Below are 22,271 nucleotides of genomic sequence, written 5' to 3' on the forward strand. Positions count from 1 at the left end.
CACACACCACACAAGACACAAAGATTATATGGTTAGAAAAGATTGGCAATAGTTTTCACTATAAGTAAAAAACAATATTCCTTTATACTTATGTCGCAAACCCTAACACCCTTGTATAATTTTTTCCTAGTTAGTACTCATACACACATGTCTTCATAGAGACTTGAACCCTTGACATCCCTTTGAAAAATAAGGGTCTGATACCGCTAGGCCACTTCTCGTTGGTTTAACATTTTTATATAATATATATTGGTTTACAAGTTCACAATATATTTGGGACCCTTTTAGACATTTGAGATACCTCTTGATTCTAGAGTCATAGGTGATCAAGTCCGAGCACAGAATCGAAGTATATCAAACAATTAATATTAAACAAGCATTGAGTTCAAAAAAATAATAATAAATAAATAAATAAGTGAAAAGGAAACTAAATAATAACTCCTTAAATAAATAATTAAATAATCTTCCAAATAACAATATCCAAAATCTCTGATATCATTACAACTCGGGAATCCATCATGTGGACCCTTATCCATAATTCAACTGAAACTAAATAAATAAATGAAGTAAAATTGAATCCAAATACTAAAACATAAGGAAGACTCCTACGTCGAATTGGAAGGGTGAATGGATAGTCTCTGCTCGCCACGAACCACCTTTATGGCTGGATCTGACGAACACCTGAAAAATAATAGTGGGTCAGGCCTACGAACAAGTTTTAATCTACTACATCTCAAACAGAGACTCGATACACGTATACATCCTAGTCAATTCAACAATAATTATATAATCCGTATATATATATACACACACACACACACACACTAAAGGAACTTCACTAGACTATAGGGTTGTCTCAACCTGAATAATAGGCAACATGCAAAACGCACATATAGTGGGCATGAGTACCTAGACCTACCATGGTGCACAACTACACTATATCTAGCTACACATCCCTAGCAATATACGCACCCTAACCATAGATCCTGAGACTCAAACTCATATCATGACTCATAACTATATATATATATATATATATATATATATATATATATATATATATATAACATCCATCCTATCCAATATAAAGTAAACCACGATAGGTCATTCAACTTGTTCAGTTAGCCTGACACGAATATAAGTAGGATTTAACATTTTAGTTAATCTGTGGCGACCTTGTGGGCGGGTGTGTGTGAGCGTGTGCAGGGGGCACCAGTAGGCTACCACACTGGGCGAGTTACAGGTGCACAATCCCACATCGTCTGGGTGTGGATAGGGCAAGTGCTATATGTAGATTCAACACCCTTCTATGACACAACGCGTTTTAAAGCCGTAAACCCATCAGAACTCTGTAGTTAAGCATGCTTAACTTGGAGTAGTACCAGGATAGGTGACCCCCTGGGAAGTCTCTGATCTGGGTGAGCCAAAAGCGGACAATATTGTGTCTGGCCAGGGTGAGGGTCGTTACAAATGGTATCAGAGCCTGACCCAACCGGAAGGGTGGCCAACGAGGACGTTGGGCCCCAAAGGGGGGGTGATTGTGGCGACCTTGTGGGCGGGTGTGTGTGAGTGTGTGCAGGGGGCACCAGTAGGCTACCACACTGGGCGAGCTACAGGTGCACAATCCCACATCGTCTGGGTGTGGATGGGGCAAGTGCTATATGTAGATTCAATACCCTTCTATGACACAACGCGTTTTAAAGCCGTGATGGCCGTGAACCCATCAGAACTCTGTAGTTAAGCGTGCTTAACTTGGAGTAGTACCAGGATGGGTGACCCCCTGGGAAGTCTCTGATCTGGGTGAGCCAAAAGCGGACAATATTGTGTCTGGTCAGGGTCATCATTGACTTTAGAACATATAAACTTCTTTACATTAAATTAGATCACAGGTCATGCATCATATAATTAAATCATGTAAAAACTATACAAACCCATTACAAATATAACATACTGTAAATTCAGATTTTTAACATGCAAACCAGTTTATTAAATCCAATTAAAAATCCTGGAATTTAACTAAGCATGTAAAGAACACAAGTCAAAGGAGAAGAGACAAAATTAGAACTTGCATGCCTTAGGGATTTTCATATTGAAAAACCCAAACTTCTTCTTCCTCTTTATCTCTCTCGACTTCTTTCCTCTTTTCTCTCTAGCGAGATCTCTCTCTCTACTTTGTCTGCGTATAAGGGTTGTGTGCAACCCCTTCTATAGACTTATACCATATATATATATATATATATATATATATATATATATATATATATACACTACTCCTAATGCCATTCCAACTTTAATTACTTAAGAAGAAAGAAAATAAAATAAAAACTAACTATACATATATTTTTATATTCTGCCAACTAACGTGATATATATAATATACATATAACTACATTAAAATTATTATTATTATTATTATTATTATTATTATTATATATGCACACACTATCTATAACTAATTATTACCAATACTATTAGTTACTATAAGAAAATAATATTAATAATAATTATTAATAACTAACCTTATATATATATATCCAACTATCCATGGGTAATTATCCATATCCATTTTTTCTCCTATCCAAGTAATTCACGGGACCTAATTAGTTGGTAAATTACTACTATTCAAATTCATTAATAAAATAAAATATTTTAATCTAACAATTAATTACACAAAATACACATCATCATATAAACAAACAAATCAGTTAAATTATTTAAATTCAAATTAATCGAATAGACACACAATTTACATTTAAACAATGAATTAAATTAACAAATAAACAAATAGCCAACTAATCAATTAAATAATTTAAAAATATAAATAAAATAAATATATAGAAACTTTAGGTCAGAAGCTCTCATGAGCAAGCAAATGATTACTCAACAGAGTATGCCTATCTATCAGTTTGTCTAGCAATTAAGGTTGTGTGTTCTTTACTGATATGTCTATGTTTCTCTATCAATTATAATAAATTAAATTGTCTCCTGACTTGAATGTATAACTTTTGTTTGGATTGATCTCTACAGTTAGGTTGCAATATTGTCACGATTAGATGAGATGGGTAGGCTGTGAACATATTATCTGTCAAAATATATATATATATATATACACACACACACAAGGAAATTGTTACTGAATATTGCATTCATTTGCCATACATGAGTTGTTTGCATGACTGATTGTTATGGTGGTCACGAAGAAACTATGAATATTATGGAAAACTATTGTGATGCTTTCCATTATATGTACTTTAACTTATTACTATATTCGATGTCAGTTACCTCTTTTAAAAATTTAATGAAGTTCTGTTTTTGCTTTTATATTAGTGAGATATCGGAAGAAGTTAAATATTTTCAAAAATAATTCTAAAACAAAGATATTAGGAATGTGAAATTAACAACAGCCCCGAATGTACCAAACACACAAATGTCACATAGGTATATATGTAGGTTTGATGGACATCACGATGGCAACGTGAATATATATTTGATTATATATATTTAGTTAAATATCACATTAGTACCATATCTCAATTAATTAATACTCTATTACTTCTACTAAATTATCTTCACAAACCATATGATTTCTAGAATTGATGGAAGCAATTAAACCAGATATTGGTTCACTTAAGCCATTAATGTTGTTTGCTCAATTTTTTTTATTTGATCTCATTGTATGAAATTCAAGTAAAAATACTTTTAAAATTTTGCAGCAAAAAATAATAGGAGAAATTAAAGTAAGAATTGATCTTACAGTTAGGTTACAGTATTATCATGATTGAATGCGTTGCCAATGAACATCTTTTCTGTCAAAAAGTAAAAAGTTACCATCTTTTTACTGTTTCATTTCAACGCTTGCTTGCTCCTAGAGTGTCCTTGATTTTTTACTCCACAACTCAACCGGCCGGATCACCTAAAAACACACACAAAAGCTAACTTCTTATCTCATTTAAGATCACCTAAAACACAATACATTGTTTAGGTAACTTGTGATATAAATTGTTGCACAAGCGATTTAAAGTTGTTGCGAAATAAATTATTACATAAGCTATCTAAAGTAAGTCATATATCTTGTGTCACATGAGAGGATCCGAATTCCTCGTTTAAGACCCTTTTTTAATGAGTGATCTGAAATTATTGTGTAATTAATATAAAGTACGTTGTTGCAGTGATACGTGGTACCTTATGCCACAGGAAAGGATCCGAGTACATGATGTTGTATATATATAACTTACATGTAAAAATTTTGTAGAAAAATTGCAGTTAAAAAAAAAAAAAAAAAAAAAAAAAAAAAAATTCAAGGAGAAGATAATAGGAGTGATAAAATAACAATTAAGGAAGAACTAACTAAATTTTAATTATGTTAATATTAAATTTAAAAATATCTAATTTGTAGCTTTTGCCTGAGGCCCCAATTTGTATAGATGTGTTTCCCACTGAACTTGCATTGACAGTTAACAAGTTGATGCTTATCACATCAATGAAGTCATATGATTCACACATTAAATGCAACTGTATATTTTTGTATTAGATTAAAAAAAATTTTAAAAAAAGGGAACAAAATAAACCTCTTTGATTTATCAGGTCAATGTTCTGTTTTTCTGCTTCCTATGGTAGTACTATGGTTGTATATCCAATTGAGAACTTTTAGTGGACTAAACCTCTTGTACTCCAAATTTAGTCATTTTTTCTTCAAAATCCAAAACTTTCATGACAACTGCAACTTTCATCGGTTAGTTAGGAATTTTTTATTTTTTTTTCTTTGAAACTTCAAACAATCTCGCACATATCCACTGTATTATCCCAATGAAGTAAAATGCTCGACCTTCTTTTAAGAAGGAAATATTGTACCATTGAACTAATGCTCAAAATTTCAAATACATTATAATTACTTTTAAGATTATTAATTCAATCATCAATAATTAAGTACAAGTAGCCTAAGTTATCAGTGAATTAAAAAATACATAACTTGATTCTGCACCGCACAATTAAGGAATCATATCATGTCATTTCAATCACACATTGATAATATTGTGATAATTTAGCATAATTTGTATGATTGTGGGGGTGTGTTGATATGTAAAAAGTTCATGACTATAAGGCATGCTACGTATTCACTTTATGAATCACTCATGTAAATGTTTGGAACTTATATATATATATGACTAATCAAGATAGAGACAGCTTAACATGTAACAAAAATGTCTGCAGGCCTGTACTTTTCACGATTTTGCTTGCTTAACTGGAAGGGTCCATGGCTTAGAGCTAAATGACAGTGTCCTTGATTGCAAAAAGGCCCCATCAAGGATTGATATCTTGGCTTTTGAGTTTAGTGAACACAAAAAAGAACTAAACAATTTAAGTAAAAAAAAAAAAGTGAAAGAGATTTGACAAGAAACTCACACACCTATTACAAATCTTGTTATGGGATTTGAACCCTCAACCTTCTAAGGTCTAATAGTTATGTTATGAAGTAATTATATGTGTTTATCTAAACAAATTGATTTATAGAGAATTCAAGATTTTATCATATATATGATATTGCCTTGTGGTCATTTCTTCTCAAGTTTGGTTCTCTCTTAAGCTTAAAAATCATTCAACTAGATGTCTGTATCAGTACTAGCTTGACTCAAAATTAGATTGCGTGCACGTTGTTCTCAAGGACTTGCTGGTAGAGAGTGGTTTTGAAAATTGTGATAATGGAGAAAGTGCAAATCGGAGGACAATATAAGCGGAGAAAATTAAATTTAGAGGGGACACCCATTGATAATAATATGATATAAAAAAAATTGCACCAAAATAATAAATTATAAAGTAGGGAGTTTTTCGGAAATTTGATTTTTAAAATTTTGTAGGACTCAATGCAGGAGAAAAGATATAGGTATTTTTTGAATTTTGGGGGAAAAAAAAATTTAAAGGACTTTTGTGAATATTTTAGGGATTCAGTGGAGGCACAATTATAATTACTACAATCTTTTGATAAAAAATAAAAGAAACTAAAATTTTCAATGGAGGCAATTGCCCCATTGGACCTAATGTGGGCTGTGGCACTAGTATCAGGCTATAGACAAATGGTATTAGAGTCGAATCTTATCTAAAAATGAGAGCATGCTCAAGTATAAGAGTGTCAGGCCAAAGGACACCATCCAAAGATGGGAGAAGCTGCTCACATTTATCTTTATAGATGTCTTCAAACTATATAAACGCTTTTTAAAAATCGATTATAATTTCAAAAACACTAAGAGAGAATTTTAGTGATACATTTTGATGATCCTTACTACTTGACTTGAAAATCTTAAATTTCTAACGGGTCTTTATGATCTCATTGCATCATATGGACTGCATTAATTGAAATTTCCCAATATAGATTGATTTCCATGTGGTCCAATTCCTCGTGTCGTCCTTTAAATTATATAAATTACGACCAGCAGCAGCCAGGCCAAGATTACTTCTCGAAAAGTCATTTGTGTTCCATCCGTTTTGGGCCTGTTACGCAGATCTTCCACATCCTCTTCCATTTGTTTTGGGCCTGTTCCCCCTATATTTGAGCAACATCCCTAACTGTTTGCGTAGAAAATTCTCCATTCACTAAGGCCCTGTTTGGCTAGCATTTTTACTTTATATTTTTTGTTGCTGATGGTGTACTGAAATGTGTTTGGTAACTTTTGTAACAATTTGAATAGTACTGTATTTGTTTCAAAAAAAAGAGGTCAAAACCAGAAATACCAAATTATTGTTTTGGCAACATTGCAGAGATGAACAATACAAAAAAACTCTTCTTGACCTTTTTTTATTTTTTTATTTTTTTCTCCCTACTTGGTACTCATATGCACGTCTCTTCTAAGACTTGAACCCCTAACTTCCTTTTGGCAAGTAAGAGACTGATATCGCTAGACCAATAGTTATTCATTGACCTTTTTAACTACCCATTATTAAATCTTCATTGACCTTTTTAAGTACCCATTTTATTTGATCACGCATAAAATGTGTGAGCAATGTATTACTATATTGCAGATGTCTCTGTAGTTCAATGGTTAGTACAAGTGAATTTTGGAGTGCCAAACTTCTTGCTGTATTTCTCTTGCTTCATGTTTCTAGGAAATCTGTACTTTCATGTTGATTGTTGGTTGATTGGCTATTAATACCGAAACCTGATTGATTTGCTGAACAAAGGATCATCGAATATGCACACAAGTTGTTCGACAAAATGCCGGACAAAAACTTGGTGACAGGTTATTCAGTCGTCAGTAAGTTACTCCCTTTGATTAATTTAGTTTTTGTTTGGTTAGAATTTTGGATATACAGTTTTTCATTTTTTTGTTTTGATGAAAATAAATCAATGCAACTTTGTTTTTATTTGATATCCTCTAGTAGCCACATCCAATAAGAGCAACAACTCTAGAATCCGTTCTTGCCTTCGCCTCCCTAACAGCCAGTGGTTATTCCCACTATAGCCCTACTCTTACTAAGGGCATCTCCAACCCACTTGTTATATGGGTTGTCAATTCAAAATATAGCAGGTGGGTTAAAATTAGGCCTTCCAATGGGCTTCTATTTCACCTGCCAAAATTTGCCTTTGCTATTTTTGGTACTAAATTTAGCAAACTTATAACAATAGCTATTTCTATATCTCTCAATCCTATCCGTCTCTCTCTCTCTCTCGTTGTGTGCCGTCTTTCTCTCTTTTGTTGCTCGGCCGTCTCTCTCTCTCTCTCTCATCCATCTGCAATAATCAGCCATCGACGGCGACCACCACCTCCTGCTTCTGTTGTCTATTTTTGTACTTTCTCTTCCCCTCTCATCCTCATATATGTGTGTATGTGTGTATATATATATATATATCTTTCTTCTCGGATCGGTTTAGAAAAAGATCATAAAAAATTTCACCAAATAAGATTTTGTTTGCAAAACAAGAATCAAAGGCATTGATTAGTTGATTTAGAAAAAATAAAAAAATAAAACAAAACCCATACGTAAAAGTTAGCAGTTGGAGAGAGAGAGGGGGACAAGCTTGAGAGTTGAGAGACAGCGGCTAAAGCTTGCGAATGGCGAACCCGAAATGGAACAGCGGTGTGATGTTTCTGTTTTTTTTTCAGCATTTTCATTTTTCCAATAATTTATGGAGACAAGGGTATTTCTGTCTTTTCGTATGTTGTGTTCGAGATTGTGGTTGGGTCCATTTGCATTGTGTACATTTTAAATTATGTGGATTAAGTAGTATTTGCATGTGGTTCACTTGTGTGTGTATGTGGTGTAAAATTGAAGTAAAAGAAAAAGGAAAAAGAAAAGAAAATCGGGTGGGACCCACCACTACCTCAAATGTGGTCTTGAGACCATATCTTTGCTATCTCATTTTTCATTCTCCCGTAAGTTCTCTCCCGCCCTCTTGCTCCTCGCTTTTCTTTTCATTTTTGGCTTCAAATCTTTGAATCTTCATAACTTCTTAGTGAAATTGAGAGCCGTTTGAGGCAAAACGTCGAGCACATTCAGCTCTACGCATCCATACCTGAAATTCCAGATTTGGTACCCTCCTTGGAGTTCGAATTTGAGGACCCATTTCAAGGGTTTTGTCTATTTTCGAGGTAGGGACCCTTAATCCACTTCCTTCTTGTTCCATTGTGAGTTATATCTCCTTTGTGTGATAAACATGCTTAAATTGAGAGTTAATTGTTTCAATGTTGTGTAATTGATGTCTAGAGAAATTCATGATTTTGATTACGATTTGTTCTATGTGAAAAGCATGTTGTGGTGATAGTTTTGTTGTGTTTAATGTGTTGATGACTCAATTGATGATGTTGAATATGATATATGCTTAGTTGTGAAGTAATTATGAAATGTAAAACTTCTACATGCCATAATATTGTAAGCTTGAGACACATATACATGTACATGCCATTGGGTTGCATGAAATGGGAGAAATCAGTTTTTGAAATGAAAACGGGAATTTTAGGAGAAAAGTTTTTATGAAATGGTTTTGATAAACCCGGTCGCTGCGGGGTTACCAACGGGCCGGAGGTTAATATAGCCTAGAAGGGATTAGAGAGTCGCCCTAGCATGGTTGAGCTAGCTGGGCCCCATAATGACGCTGCGGGGTTACCAAGGGTCAGGGACACTAGCCAATCCTCCTCTCGTGTCGCAGCGGGGTTACCAAAGGGCGGGCTGTATTAACAGTTGGAAAGTATGGTTTTGAGAAATGAAAAATGGGGAGTGACATATCATGCATTGCATTGTTTACACTTGGAATTGACATTGAAGTTGTTTAAACCTTACATTGCATGATCCCCATTTCCTATTGGCCTATGCTTTGATTGGATTCACAAGGACACAAGATGTGTGCCTTAAGTGTCACCTACTGAGCATATAGCTCACCCTGCTATATGTTAATTTTTTTCAGGTCTTGGAAAAGAACCGGCGGATGCTAATCCACCTCAAAATTGAAAGTTGTTAGAATATGATTTTTGCTATCTTGTATTTAGCTATTTCATGTGTAATTATAGTTTTGGGAATGTAATTAAGTATTACTCACTCAAAATCAGTTTCGTGTATTCTAAGTAACGTATTGTAAATTACGTTATGGTGGTTGTTATTACAATTTGATGTTGAAGCATATCTTATTTTGTACGTGAATGTAGTGGCGGGGTGGTTAATTACCAAGTGTTAGTGTAAGTGAGTTATCACTGAACAGTGGGAAGTGGGAGTGCAATTTTCCCAGAACCGGTCCACATGTGGCCTCTCAAATGTCGACCGGTATCTTGGCAGAATGGTCATTATGGCATACGTCCCAAACCAGTCGACCGGTATCCATTGTAACTTATGTTCAGAACCAGTCGACTGGTATCCCAAACCAGTCGACCGGTATCTTGGCAGTGGGTTTTCCCACTGTTCATATCCCACACCAGTCGACGTATAAGGAGTATACGTCGACCTGTTCTGCTTTTTCATGTAATTACCAATTTAAGTTCTTAAAAATTACACTTTGGCATCATTTGAAGTTAAAATTAATTATTTTTATGACCCAATTAAATGCCATAATTATATTTTTGCCCCAAAAGGACTATTTTATCCCGGACCTCATTTTAATTATTGTGTGATGCACGTAAATGACTATGACGTCCTTTGGGTCTTAATTTATTGAAATATGACAAATTACCATCTTGTCCTTTTTGGAACTCAACATTTTAATTTAACGTGAAATTACCGTTTCACCCTTTGATGTTTTTGGGTCGGGTTAGGACCCGTTTAATGATCCAGATCCATGAGAAGCTAGGTCGTTGCAGAATGGTATCAGAGCGTGGCTTCGAAAACCTTTGGGACGACAGGTAGAGACCTACATAGAGTTGCGTGGGGTGTTGTTTGCATTGTTTACGTGATTCCTTGCTACGTGTTTATTTATTTGAACAAGTATGTTTAATTGTCTATGTGCTTATGTGCCTAAATGTTTACGTTAAATGTTTCTTGCATAGTTGTGCATGTTAAGTGTTGGTATGTCATCATTTTATGTTAAGTCGTCCACGGTGGACTTTAGCATCATGTTTTTGAACCCTTATCTCGTTTTATAGCATGATGTCACGACGTGAAGAGTTAAGGGAAATTGGCCCTAGGCCAACAAGGGGTGACGTTGGCGAGAGCTCTAGCTCCAATCCGGCGGAGCTAAATGATGAGGACACGCTTCTTAGGGACTTGATTCCCCCAAGAGTTGTCCCCACAAAGAGGGATAATGTTGAAGCACCCGTCGACGTGGGTGAAGGTTCTGTGGAACATGAGTAGAATCGTTTGTTGCAAAATGTCGTGAGGGCAACAATTGCTACTCAGTCGTAGTCGGCACCACAACCTACAGTTCAAGTTGAGGAGATGCCAGCTCAGAAGCTTCTCAAGATTATTAAAGGTTTTTCTCAGTTGATGCCAGTTATGTTCGAGGGCAATGCGGATCCAATGGTAGCAAATGACTACCTGGATCAGGTTGAGACTTAGTTGACCTCAATGGATGTGATGGAGGATCATTTGAAGATCATCCTAGCTATTACAAGTTTGCTAAAGATGCCAAGGTTTGGTGGAAGTCAGTCACCAACCAGTATAAGGTGGAGGAGATGAGTTGGGGCAGGTTCAAGGAACTGTTCTATGAGAAGTATTTTCCGCTTTCCAAAAGATGGGAGTTACAAGACCAGTTTCATAACCTTATTCAAAGGAGCATGTCAGTGGCAGAATATGAGAACAAGTTTACTTCACTCTCCCGTTTTGCTCCAGAAATGGTGAGAGATGAAGCTTATAAGACTCGGAAGTTTGTTTCTGGTCTTAATGATCGGATGAGGCCGTTAGTCACGGCGCAGTTCATTAAAGTTTACTCGGAAGCAGTAGAAAGGGCATTAATGTTGGAGGCCGATAATAAAGAGAAGGATGCAAGAAGAGAGCAGTTGAAGCAAAAGAGAGGTGTAGGGCCATCATCGGAGGGATCTCCTTGGAAAATGAGCAAGAGTGGTTCATTTCAGTTTCAGGGGCAACAGTCTGCACGATCTGCTCCTACCACTCCTATGCCAGCTGGATCTGACAGGAGTGGAGTTGTTTGTTATCAATGTCAGCAACCTAGGCACTACAAGTCTAGTTGTCCCATGAGATCGTCTTCAGTTTCTTCAGTTCCAAGGACTTGTTATGGGTGTGGCCAGCAGGGTCACTTGATTCAGGACTGTCCTAATCAGGGAGCAGGTACTGGTAGTAGCAGAGGGTCACGACAGAGGCCGTCACAGTCAGCTACAGTTCAGTCAGGTTTCAGACCACCGCCACCACCACAGCCTGCCTTGTCTTCTCAGGGTTCACGACCAGCTAGGAGGGATACTTCTACTGTGTCGGCACAGCAGTCTGGTGTTTAGATTGGTGGTTCTCAAGCACAGGCACAGCAGGGACGTGTCTTTGCCTTTGCACCGACTGATGCATCTCCTGGATCTTCAGTTCTCCGAGGTATATTTCCAGTGTTTGGTTCTTGGCCCCGTGTTTTGTTTGATTCTGGTGCATCTCATTCTTTAATTTCATTATCATTTGCACTTGCATCGGGGTTAGAGGTCAGTTTTATGGATCGGGCGTTGTGTGTTGATACGCTAGTTGGAGTTTCAGTGTCTTTGAGCCGAGTCGTGAGGGACTGTTCCATTGTGATAGCCGGACGGACTTTTGTGTTTGACCTTATCCTCCTGGAGATGACTAGCTTTGATGTCATTCTCGGGATGGATTGGTTAGCTTCCTTTCATGCCACAATTGATTGTTTCAGAGGAAGAGTCACGATTTGCACTCCTGAGGGAGATTGTTTCTTTTTCATGGGAGATCGGAGTGATTTCCAGCCTTCATTATTGTATAGAATTTGTGGACGGAGTCGTGGTGATTACTTCTTGGCTAGTCTTCTAGCCGAAGAGGAGGATGTTGTGGAAGAAGATTATCCTGCAGTTGTTCGTGATTTTCTGGATGTGTTTCCGGAGGATTTGACAGAGTTGCCTCCACACCGGGAAGTGGAGTTCACTATTGATTTGATGCCAGGTACCACGCCGATTTCTATGGCACCGTATCGTATGGCCCCAGTCGAATTGGAAGAATTGAAGAGACAGCTTGATGATTTGAAGATGAAAGGTTTCATCCGACCAAGTGTATCACCATGGGGCGCACCGGTCTTATTTGCTAAGAAGAAAGATGGTTCTTTGAGGTTGTGCATTGATTACCGGAAGTTGAATCATGCCACCATCAAGAACAAGTATCATTTGCCAATGATAGACGATTTGTTTGATCAGTTGAAAGGAGCTAGTTGTTTCTCGAAGATTGATTTAAGATCTGGCTACTATCAGTTGCGGGTCAGGGATGAGGATATCTCGAAGACAGCATTCCGTACACGGTATGAACACTATGAGTTCCTTGTTATGCCTTTTGGCTTGACTAATGAGCCAGCGGCATTCATGGATTTGATGAACCGCGTCTTTCACGATTACTTGGACCAGTTTGTGGTAGTCTTCATGGATGACATTCTTGTGTATTCATGGACTCGGGAAGAGCACGAGGTCCATTTGAGTATTGTTTTGCAGATTTTGCGGGAGCACCGATTGTATGCCAAATATGAGAAGTGTGAGTTTTGGCTACAAGAGGTAAAGTTCTTGGGGCACGTTGTTTCAGAAGGCGGAGTGTCCGTTGATCCATCGAAGATTGAAGCAGTTTTGACTTGGGAACAACCCAAGAATGTGTTTGAGATCCGCAGTTTTCTTGGTCTAGCGGGTTACTACCGGAGATTTATGAAAGATTTCTCCCGTTTGGCAGTGTCTATGACCCATTTGACCCAGAAAGGGATCAAGTTTACGTGAAATGAAGCTTGTGAGTCATCTTTTCAGGAGTTGAAGACAAGATTAACTACAGCTCCAGTGTTGGTGATACCTGAGCGTGGCTTGGGTTATGTGATTTATTGTGATGCTTCACGCGATGGCTTGGGATGTGTGTTGGTGCAAGATGGTAGAGTAGTGACTTATGGGTCTCGGCAGTTAAAGACTCATGAGTACAACTACCCTACTCATGATTTAGAGTTGGCGGCAGTGGTGTTTGCTTTGAAGTGTTGGAGACACTACTTGTATGGTGAACGATTCGAGGTGTTCTCGGATCACAAGAGCCTCAAGTACCTTTTCTCTTAAAAGGACTTGAACAATAGACAGAGACGATGGATCGAATACTTGGAAGATTACAACTTTGATTTGCAGTATCATCCGGGTAAGGCAAATGTTGTAGCTGATGCCTTAAGCCGGAAATCTCGAGGCACTTTAGCCGGTTTGGCTATTCGGAAGTGGAAGATGCTTGAAAGTTTAGCGGAGATGGGATTGTGTTGTTTAGATGAGGATGATTGCAATGGGTCGGCATTCTTGTTTAGTTTTGTGGCTCAGCCTACTCTTGTCGGATGAGTGATTGAGTCACAGAGACAGGATCCAGATTTGGATGACATTCACGCTTTGATCTCTAGTGGTGAGACAGTGAAGGATTGGACCTTACATACAGATGGGGGTCTACGGTTTAAAGATTTGTTGGTTGTCCCCACGGTTTGTCGTGAAGATGTTTTTCGGGAGTTTCATACTTACCGCTTTGCAGTTCATCCAGGTGGTACAAAAATGTATCACAATTTGAGACGTCAGTATTGGTGGAATGGGATGAAGAAGGACGTTGCGCAGTTTGTGGCTAAGTGCCTTACCTGTCAACAGGTGAAGACCGAGCATCAGAGACTGGTAGGGTTGTTGCAACCATTGCCTGTAGCACAATGGAAATGGGAACAGATTGCGATGGATTTTGTGACAGGTCTTCCAAGGTCACGAAGGGGCAATGAGGCCGTATGGGTCATCATTGACAGATTAACCAAGACGGCTCACTTTTTGCCTATTAAGGCAACAGATGATGCAGAGAAGCTTGGTGTTCCTTATGTGAATGAGATTGTAAGGTTACATGGAGTTCCAGTAACCATTGTTTCGGACAGGGATGCTAAGTTCACTTCGAAGTTCTGGGAAGGACTTCAAACAGCGTTTAGTTTAGCGTTAAATCTTAGCACGGCATTCCATCCACAGACAGACGGCCAGTCGGAGCGTACTATCCAGATCTTGGAGGATATACTCCGGGCATGTGTGCTTGACTTGGGTAGCAGTTGGGAAAATCATCTACCGCTCATTAAGTTTGCCTACAACAACAGTTATCAGGCGAGCATAGAGATGGCTCCATTTGAGGCGTTGTATGGCAGACCTTGTAGGTCTCCAGTTTGTTGGACTGAGGTAGGTGAGACAGCTGCCTTAGGACCCGACATTGTACTCGAGACTACCGAGAAGATCAAATTGATCAGATAGAGGTTGCTCACAGCTCAGAGTCGACAGAAGAACTATGCAGACAAGCGGAGACGACCGCTAGCTTTTGAAGTGGGAAACCATGTTTTTCTGAAGGTTTCTCCACGGAAGGTTTGATGAGGTTTGGGAAAAGTGGCAAGTTGTCGCCACGATTCATTGGACCATTTGAGATCTTGGACCGTGTAGGAGAGGTTGCTTACAGACTCGCTTTACCACCGCAGATGGACAAGGTTCATAATGTTTTTCATGTGTCGATTCTACGGAAGTATGAACCGGATCCATCTCACATTTTGGATTGGGTCGATGTGGACATTGATGAAGATATCTCCTATCAAGAGGGACCAGTGCAGATTCTTGACACACGGCAGAAGGTGTTAAGGGGTAAAACGATGCAGTTAGTGAAAGTTCTTTGGAGGCACCACAGAGTCGAGGAGGCTACTTGGGAGCTTGAATAGCAGGTTCGCTCCAAGTATCCAGAGTTGTTCTCTTTCCCAGGTACAGCTTGATTTCGGGGACGAAATCCTTTTAAGTTGGGGAAAATGTGATGTTTCTGTTTTTTTTCAGTATTTTCATTTTTCTAATAATTCGTGAAGACAAGGACATTTATGTCTTTTCGCATATTGTGTTCGGGATTGTGGTTGGGTCCATTTGCATTGTGTACATTTTAAATTATGTGGATTAAGTAGTATTTGCATGTGGTTCACTTATGTGTGTATCTGGTGTAAAATTGAAGTAAAAGAAAAAGGGAAAAGAAAAGAAAATCAGGTGGGACCCACCACTACCTCAAATGTGGTCTTGAGACCATATCTTTGCTTTCTAATTTTTCATTCTCCCGTAAGTTCTCCCCCTCCCTCTTGCTCCTATCTTTTCTTTTCATTTTTGGCTTCAAATCTTTGAATCTTCATAACTTCTTCACTTCTTAGTGAAATTGAGAGCCGTTTGAGGCAAAACATCGAGCACATCGAGCTCTACGCATCCATACCTGAAATTCCAGATTTGGTGCCCTCCTTGGAGTTCGAATTTGAGGACCTATTTCAAGGGTTTTGTCTATTTTCGAGGTAGGGGCCCTTAATCCACTTCCTTCTTGTTCCATTGTGAGTTATATCTCCTTTGTGTGATAAACATGCTTAAATTGAGAGTTAATTGTTTCAATATTGTGTAATTGATGTCTAGAGAAATTCATGATTTTGATTATGATTTGTTCTATGTGAAAAGCATGTTGTGGTGATAGTTTTGTTGTGCTTAATGTGTTAATGACTCAATTGATGATGTTGAATATGATATATGCTTAGTTGTGAAGTAATTATGAAATGTAAAACTTCTACATGCCATAATATTGTAAGCTTAAGACACATATACATGTGCATGCCATTGGGTTGCATGAAATGGGAGAAATCAGTTTTTAAAATGAAAACGGGAATTTTGGGAGAAGAGTTTTTGTGAAATGGTTTTGATAAACCCGGTCGCTGCGGGGTTACCAATAGGCCGGAGGTTAATATAGCCTAGAGGGGACTAGGGAGTCGCCCTAGCGTGGTTGAGCTAGCTGGGCCCCATAATGACGCCGTGGGGTTACCAAGGGTCAGGGACACTAGTCAATCCTCCTTTCGTGTCGCGGCGGGGTTACCAAAGGGCGGGCTGTATTAACCGTTGGAAAGTATGGTTTTGAGAAATGAAAAATGGGGAGTGACATATCATGCATTGCATTGTTTACACTTGGAATTGACATTGAAGTTGTTTTAACCCTACATTGCCTGATCCCTATTTACCATTGGCCTATGCTTTGATTAGATTCACAAGGACACAAGATGTGTATATTAAGTGTCACCTACTGAGCATATAGCTCACCCTGCTATATATTAATTTTTTTCAGGTCTTGGAAAAGAACCGGCGGATGCTAATCCACCTCAAAATTGAAAGTTGTTAGAAGATGATTTTTGCTATCTTGTATTTAGCTATTTCATGTGTAATTATAGTTTTGGGAATGTAATTAAGTATTACTCACTCAAAATCAGTTTTGTGTATTCTAAGTAAGGTGTTGTAAATTACGTTACCAACGTGGTGGTTGTTATTATGTTGAAATATATCTTATTTTGTACGTGAATGTAGTGTCGGGGTGGTTAATTACCAAGTGTTGGTGTAAGTGAGTTATCCTTGGACAGTGGGAAGTGGGAGTGCAATTTTCCCAGAACCGATCGACATGTGGCCTCCCAAATGTCGACCGGTATCTTGGCAGAATGTATATATGTCGACCTGTTCTACTTTTTCATGTAATTACCAATTTAAGTTCTTAAAAATTACACTTTGGCATCATTTGAAGTTAAAATTAATTATTTTTATGACCCAATTAAATGCCATAATTATATTTTTGCCCCAAAAGGACTATTTTACCCCGGACCTCATTTTAATTATTGTGTGATGCACGTAAATGACTATGACGTCCTTTGGGTCTTAATTTATTGAAATATGGCAAATTACCATCTTGCCTTTTTGGAACTCAACATTTTAATTTAACGTGAAATTACCGTTTCACCCTTGGATGTTTTTGGTCGGGTTAGGACCCGTTTAATGATCCGGATCCATGAGGAGCTGGGTCGTTACAAGCGGGCTATGGAAATTGAAAGATATAGGTTCTGAACTTCTGGTTCTTGTTGATTTTGTAGTTTGCAGTTGCACAGAGAGAGAGGGGGGGCAATTTCAGAGTTGAGACATGAATAGAGATGGGGGATTGGGGAGCCTGAAATGATTTGCCCTAAAAATATTTATATTTTTAATAATAATATAATAAAATATATACAAATTTCCTATAAATATATATATATATAATCAAGTATATAAATTTATATATATATTAGTCTTTTTTTTATCAGATATTTCAGATTTTTACTTCTTTTTAATTAAATTTAATTTTAGTTTCCTTCTAATATCTATAACTTGACTTGGAATGTGCCTAATATTAATATTATTGATGCAAATAGGAATGGTGGGAATGGTAATTGAAAAAGAATGGTAGTTGTGTAAAAAAATAGCATTTTGTATTAAATGCACCATTTGAGCAAAATTACTAAAATGTATCATTTTGACACTGTAGCACCTGTCAAAATATAGATTTGGCATGCGAAAATGACTTTTAGCATTAGAGATGCTCTAATGCAACAAAAACAAGCAACATCTTGCTCACTTTAATTTTAAAAGTGTTTTTAATATAATATTTGTTTGAAGGGCAAAATGGGAAAGGGGAGGGCAAAATTGGGATATCATATTTATTTTAGGTCAAATTTCACCAATATATATATATATATATGGAGATTGACACTGCTCACTTTTAAAAGTAAGGGGTCAGCATGCACAAAACATATAATGTAGGAATGTTTTCTGCACTTAACCCTGTGCAAAAATTAGAGACTAAAACCGAGAACATCCACCGTAATGGTACTTCACAAGATCTAAAAGAATACATATATAACAAAAAATAATCTAAAAACATATTGTCACACCCCGCTCCTGGCGGAAGTGTAAGATAATGATCCAACCTCTTAAAGCATAAGCAACGCCACATAATCCTGCTCAATATCAGTCATACAACACACTAGCTGCTCATAACTCATAACCAAAAGTCCCTTCACTGATTAAGCATTTACACAGCCCTTATATCCTATCAAAAGTCACTAGTCTCTATAGCTGCTTCAAAATTTACATAACCCATACTTCAAAAACAAGATGTAATGACTGACACCAAAACACGAAGCAATATCCACCTGAATGTCACGTCTCCAAAACCTATACTCCTAGCAATCACCTTACTCCCGTCCTGTGGGTGATCGCTAGGAGTATAGTCCACTAGGCTCTATAGCGATCACCTTAGTGGGCTCTTTTGAGCTCACCACTTTTTTAAAAAAGTTTTTAAAAAGGGGTGAGCTCAAAAGAGCCCAGTAGGTGTCTGGGTTTTAATTAAAATGGAGAAATTGGTATCTAACAAAGCTTAAGCAAATCTCCTTCAATAGTTGCAGAAAGAGAACGATAGCAATGTTGGAAGGTTAACTGAACACCTAGGTCAGGCTGTCAACTACATTATTAAATAAGCTATAATATTTCAAATCAACTAAAAATTTCAATGAAGCCATCTTAAGTCCACTTTTTTTTCTTTATATTCTCGTATTTAAATTCGAACATTAGATATGAAATGAAATCACAGAAAGGCACACCTATCCATAAAATTTCCAGTAAAAATAATGGATCTTTAAAAATTTATAGAAAATAAATTACTAATTCAAATGGGGTGAAACAAAATTATGGAGAAAGCTCTATGAGTCTATTTTCATATCACAAAATATCATCCTCAAAATCCGACAACAACCTGTGATAAAGATTATACAAAGGTACTGCTGTAACCAAAACTTTCGGCACAGCAGTAGTTATTCAAAACTTCATATAAAATTAAATATGAACTCAAATTGGATGAAAACAAAGCTAAATGAAATCCAACATATAGTAATGTAATAACAGCCGTGAACATCCCAGAAAAAGTGTGATAAACTGATATTTCAGTATCTCAACCCAACAAGATCCATCAACTCTCCCGGAATTTCTCCAACTATATGGTTGTTTGAAAGATCAATGGATGTGAGTAATTCGAGCGCACGCGATTGGGTGTATTCAAGTTCTCTACCCTTCGTATAAGCTAAAATGGATTCCTTGTAATAATTCGTAGTCCAAGTACTACGATCCTTAATCATGGGACTGATATTGCCAAAACACCTTGGTATACATCCAGTTATACTATTACGCGCCAAGTTCAACAGTTGAAGAGATGAAAGGTGACAAAGATGTAGAGAAATATCACCATAAAATTTATTTGATTGAAGACTCAGAAATTTTAGACTCGAAGGCTTTTCTCCGATCCATGGTGGGATAATATCCGCAAATTCGTTTTCACTTAGATCGAGATGTTGCAGATTTGTCAAATTACATAGTGACAAAGGGATCTTTCCATGAAATCTGTTACTGCTCAAGTGTAAAGATAAGAGGCTTCGAAGAGAACCCAGAGAAGTTGGAATTTCACCATGTAGGTTGTTATTACTCAGATCAAGAACTTCTAGTCGGTGCAAGTCCCCAATGCACCAAGGAAGTCCTCCTGATAAATGATTTTTTGAGAGAATAATATTTCTCAAATTATTTATCTTTCACAAATAGGTTGGAATGCCTCCAGTCAAATTGTTAGTCGAGAGATCAATATGCTCCAATGTCATATTGATACTACCATTTATAAGAGGAATTGATCCTGAAAGTAGGTTGTTGGAAATGTCTAAAATGGCGACATCTGAAGGGACTGATATTAACGGGCTGCCAAATTTATTGGAATTCAAATATAACCTCCTTCGAGTACCGTTAATTTTAGAATTCGAAAACCTAGGCAGTTTCCCACTGATCTGATTTTGGGATATATCTAACACCTCAATGTGGGAATACAAATCCCCAAACCAGTAAGGGATGGTACTAGAGATACAAGTGTTACGAAGCCCTAAGTACTCGAGGTGCCTCTGTGTTTGAAGCCAAGGAGGAAATTGAGGTCCTAATTGAATGGATTCCAAGTCAATATTTCGGAGTTGAAAAGGAGGAACCCATTGAGGGCTGACATCGAAAACCAACAAGTTTAGAGACAAGTACAGCGTATTCAACCTAGTGAGATTGGCGAAGTGAAGTTCATAGACAGAGCCATACAAGAAATTGTTACTCATATCCAAATATTCTAGCTTCGAGAGTTGCCCAATGCTCAAGGGAATGCTTCCATTCAATGCATTAATACTGACATCTAACTGTTGCAATGATGATAGTCTTCCGAGTGACACCGGGAGTGGACCAATAAATGAGTTGAAAAAAAGATGGAAGGCGCGCTAGGTTTTTAAAATCTCCCAAGTTGTTTTGGCAGAAAACCACTAAACCTGTTGGATCCAAGACGCAAGTCCTTTAAACTATCAGAGAGGCAACCGGACGTATTTTCTATGAGAATTGGAAGCTCACCATTGAATTTGTTGTAGGACAAATCGAGGGCGCTCAAGTTGCAGAGATTCCTTATGGTGGGTGGTATTTCACCTTCCAACTCATTGTCAGAGAGGTCGAGAACAGTAAGTTTCGACGCATTGCCTATCTCGGTTGGGAGTGGACCTTGAAAAAAACTCTCAGAGAGGTTGAGATACATTCCAGAAAAGTTATTACAGCTTAAGTCTATGTGATGCAAATGCTTCAAATTGAGTATAGAAGGATTTATTTCACCTTGCAAGCGGTCTGCGTCATATTTTGCTGTATAATTGTTGTCACTGTTGTATCTATCAGAGTCGAACAGAATTGGATTGCGTAGATCAAGCTCCACGACTGTGCCGGTTCCCTTGCTGCAACCCACTCCCTTCCACGTACAAAAGTCTTCTCCAACCCAGGATAACAAACGGTTTGAATTATCAATCAGCGATTCCTTGAACTTGATAAGAGCAATTAGCTCACTCAGATTGCAGCTTATTTTTGATTCTCCATTCTGCTGCAGCTGAACTCCTCCAATTCCTTCTGTGAAAAGAAGAGCATATAACAGGACAAGAAGATTTGTAGTTGATTTTCTCATGGCTTTGTTTATGCAAAGTAGACAAGTGATCGAAAAATGTTGATGAATGAGTTAGAAATGCAGATTCGAAAAAGAATTTATAAGCATAAATCAACAATAACAATGGGTTTGCTTTAAAGTTTCTTCAAGCCAACTATTTTTTCTAACTCATGTTTCATGTAATTGTTGAAAAAACTAGTACTAATTATTGCTGTAATTGTTCTTGTCAAATTTTGTGGACAAATCAATAAAAATCACGTGCCATCACCTTCCTTAATTTCCTGTTTCCGTGTTACGGTCATGGATGAAACGTTCATCTCACTTTCATGTTTTCCAGCACTGAACTTGTAGCAAACTGACGGAGGAATTCTTCCCGCGTGATTTCACATTGCTATGCTCTCGTAAGACATATGGTTGGAAATATTGCTGAACATCATCACTTTACTTTTTCTAAAGTCCAACTTAGGGGAGATTGAGAGTTTGATTCCCATTAAGTTGGTATTACAGGGAGACTCGTCCGGATCCAGATGAAAAGTGAAATGGATATAAATAAGTTGGTATGTAACACTATTTAATAGTTTAAGTTTTTTAGTAAATGAAAAAGTGCACACCCATACAGTTAGTTTTAGAGCCAAACTTAGTCCTTGATCTGGTACCACGCCAAGAATTCGGCACAGAAGGCGTCTGAGTAGGTAGAGTGGTCCGACTATAACGAAGGGCGTTGCGAGTTCGGGTGGCGAAGAATATTACAAGGAGAGACTTATCTCACAGCGGATCCAAATGAAAAATGAAATGGGTATAAATGGATAGCACTACTACCCAATAGATTAAACTTTTAAGTAAATGGG

At 37.5% G+C, this 22,271-nt stretch overlaps 1 protein-coding gene across 1 annotated transcript; it reads right to left on the bottom strand.

Moving 5' to 3' along the window:
- Positions 1 to 19,375: 19,375 nt before the first annotated feature.
- On the bottom strand, positions 19,376 to 21,444 carry LOC132305236 (receptor-like protein Cf-9 homolog). Its single transcript, XM_059802910.1, has 3 exons — positions 20,774 to 21,444; positions 20,035 to 20,615; positions 19,376 to 19,965 (listed from the first exon to the last, which is right to left on the bottom strand). The coding sequence occupies exons 1-3, from the start codon at positions 21,442 to 21,444 to the stop codon at positions 19,376 to 19,378; spliced, it is 1,842 nt and encodes a 613-aa protein (XP_059658893.1).
- Between the last annotated feature and the right edge of the window lie 827 nt (positions 21,445 to 22,271).

This window comes from Cornus florida, unplaced genomic scaffold (genome assembly GCF_030987335.1).
Source record: "Cornus florida cultivar Cherokee Brave unplaced genomic scaffold, ASM3098733v1 CherokeeBrave_3.0.0_Hap2_Chr04, whole genome shotgun sequence".
Lineage (NCBI taxonomy): Eukaryota > Viridiplantae > Streptophyta > Magnoliopsida > Cornales > Cornaceae > Cornus > Cornus florida.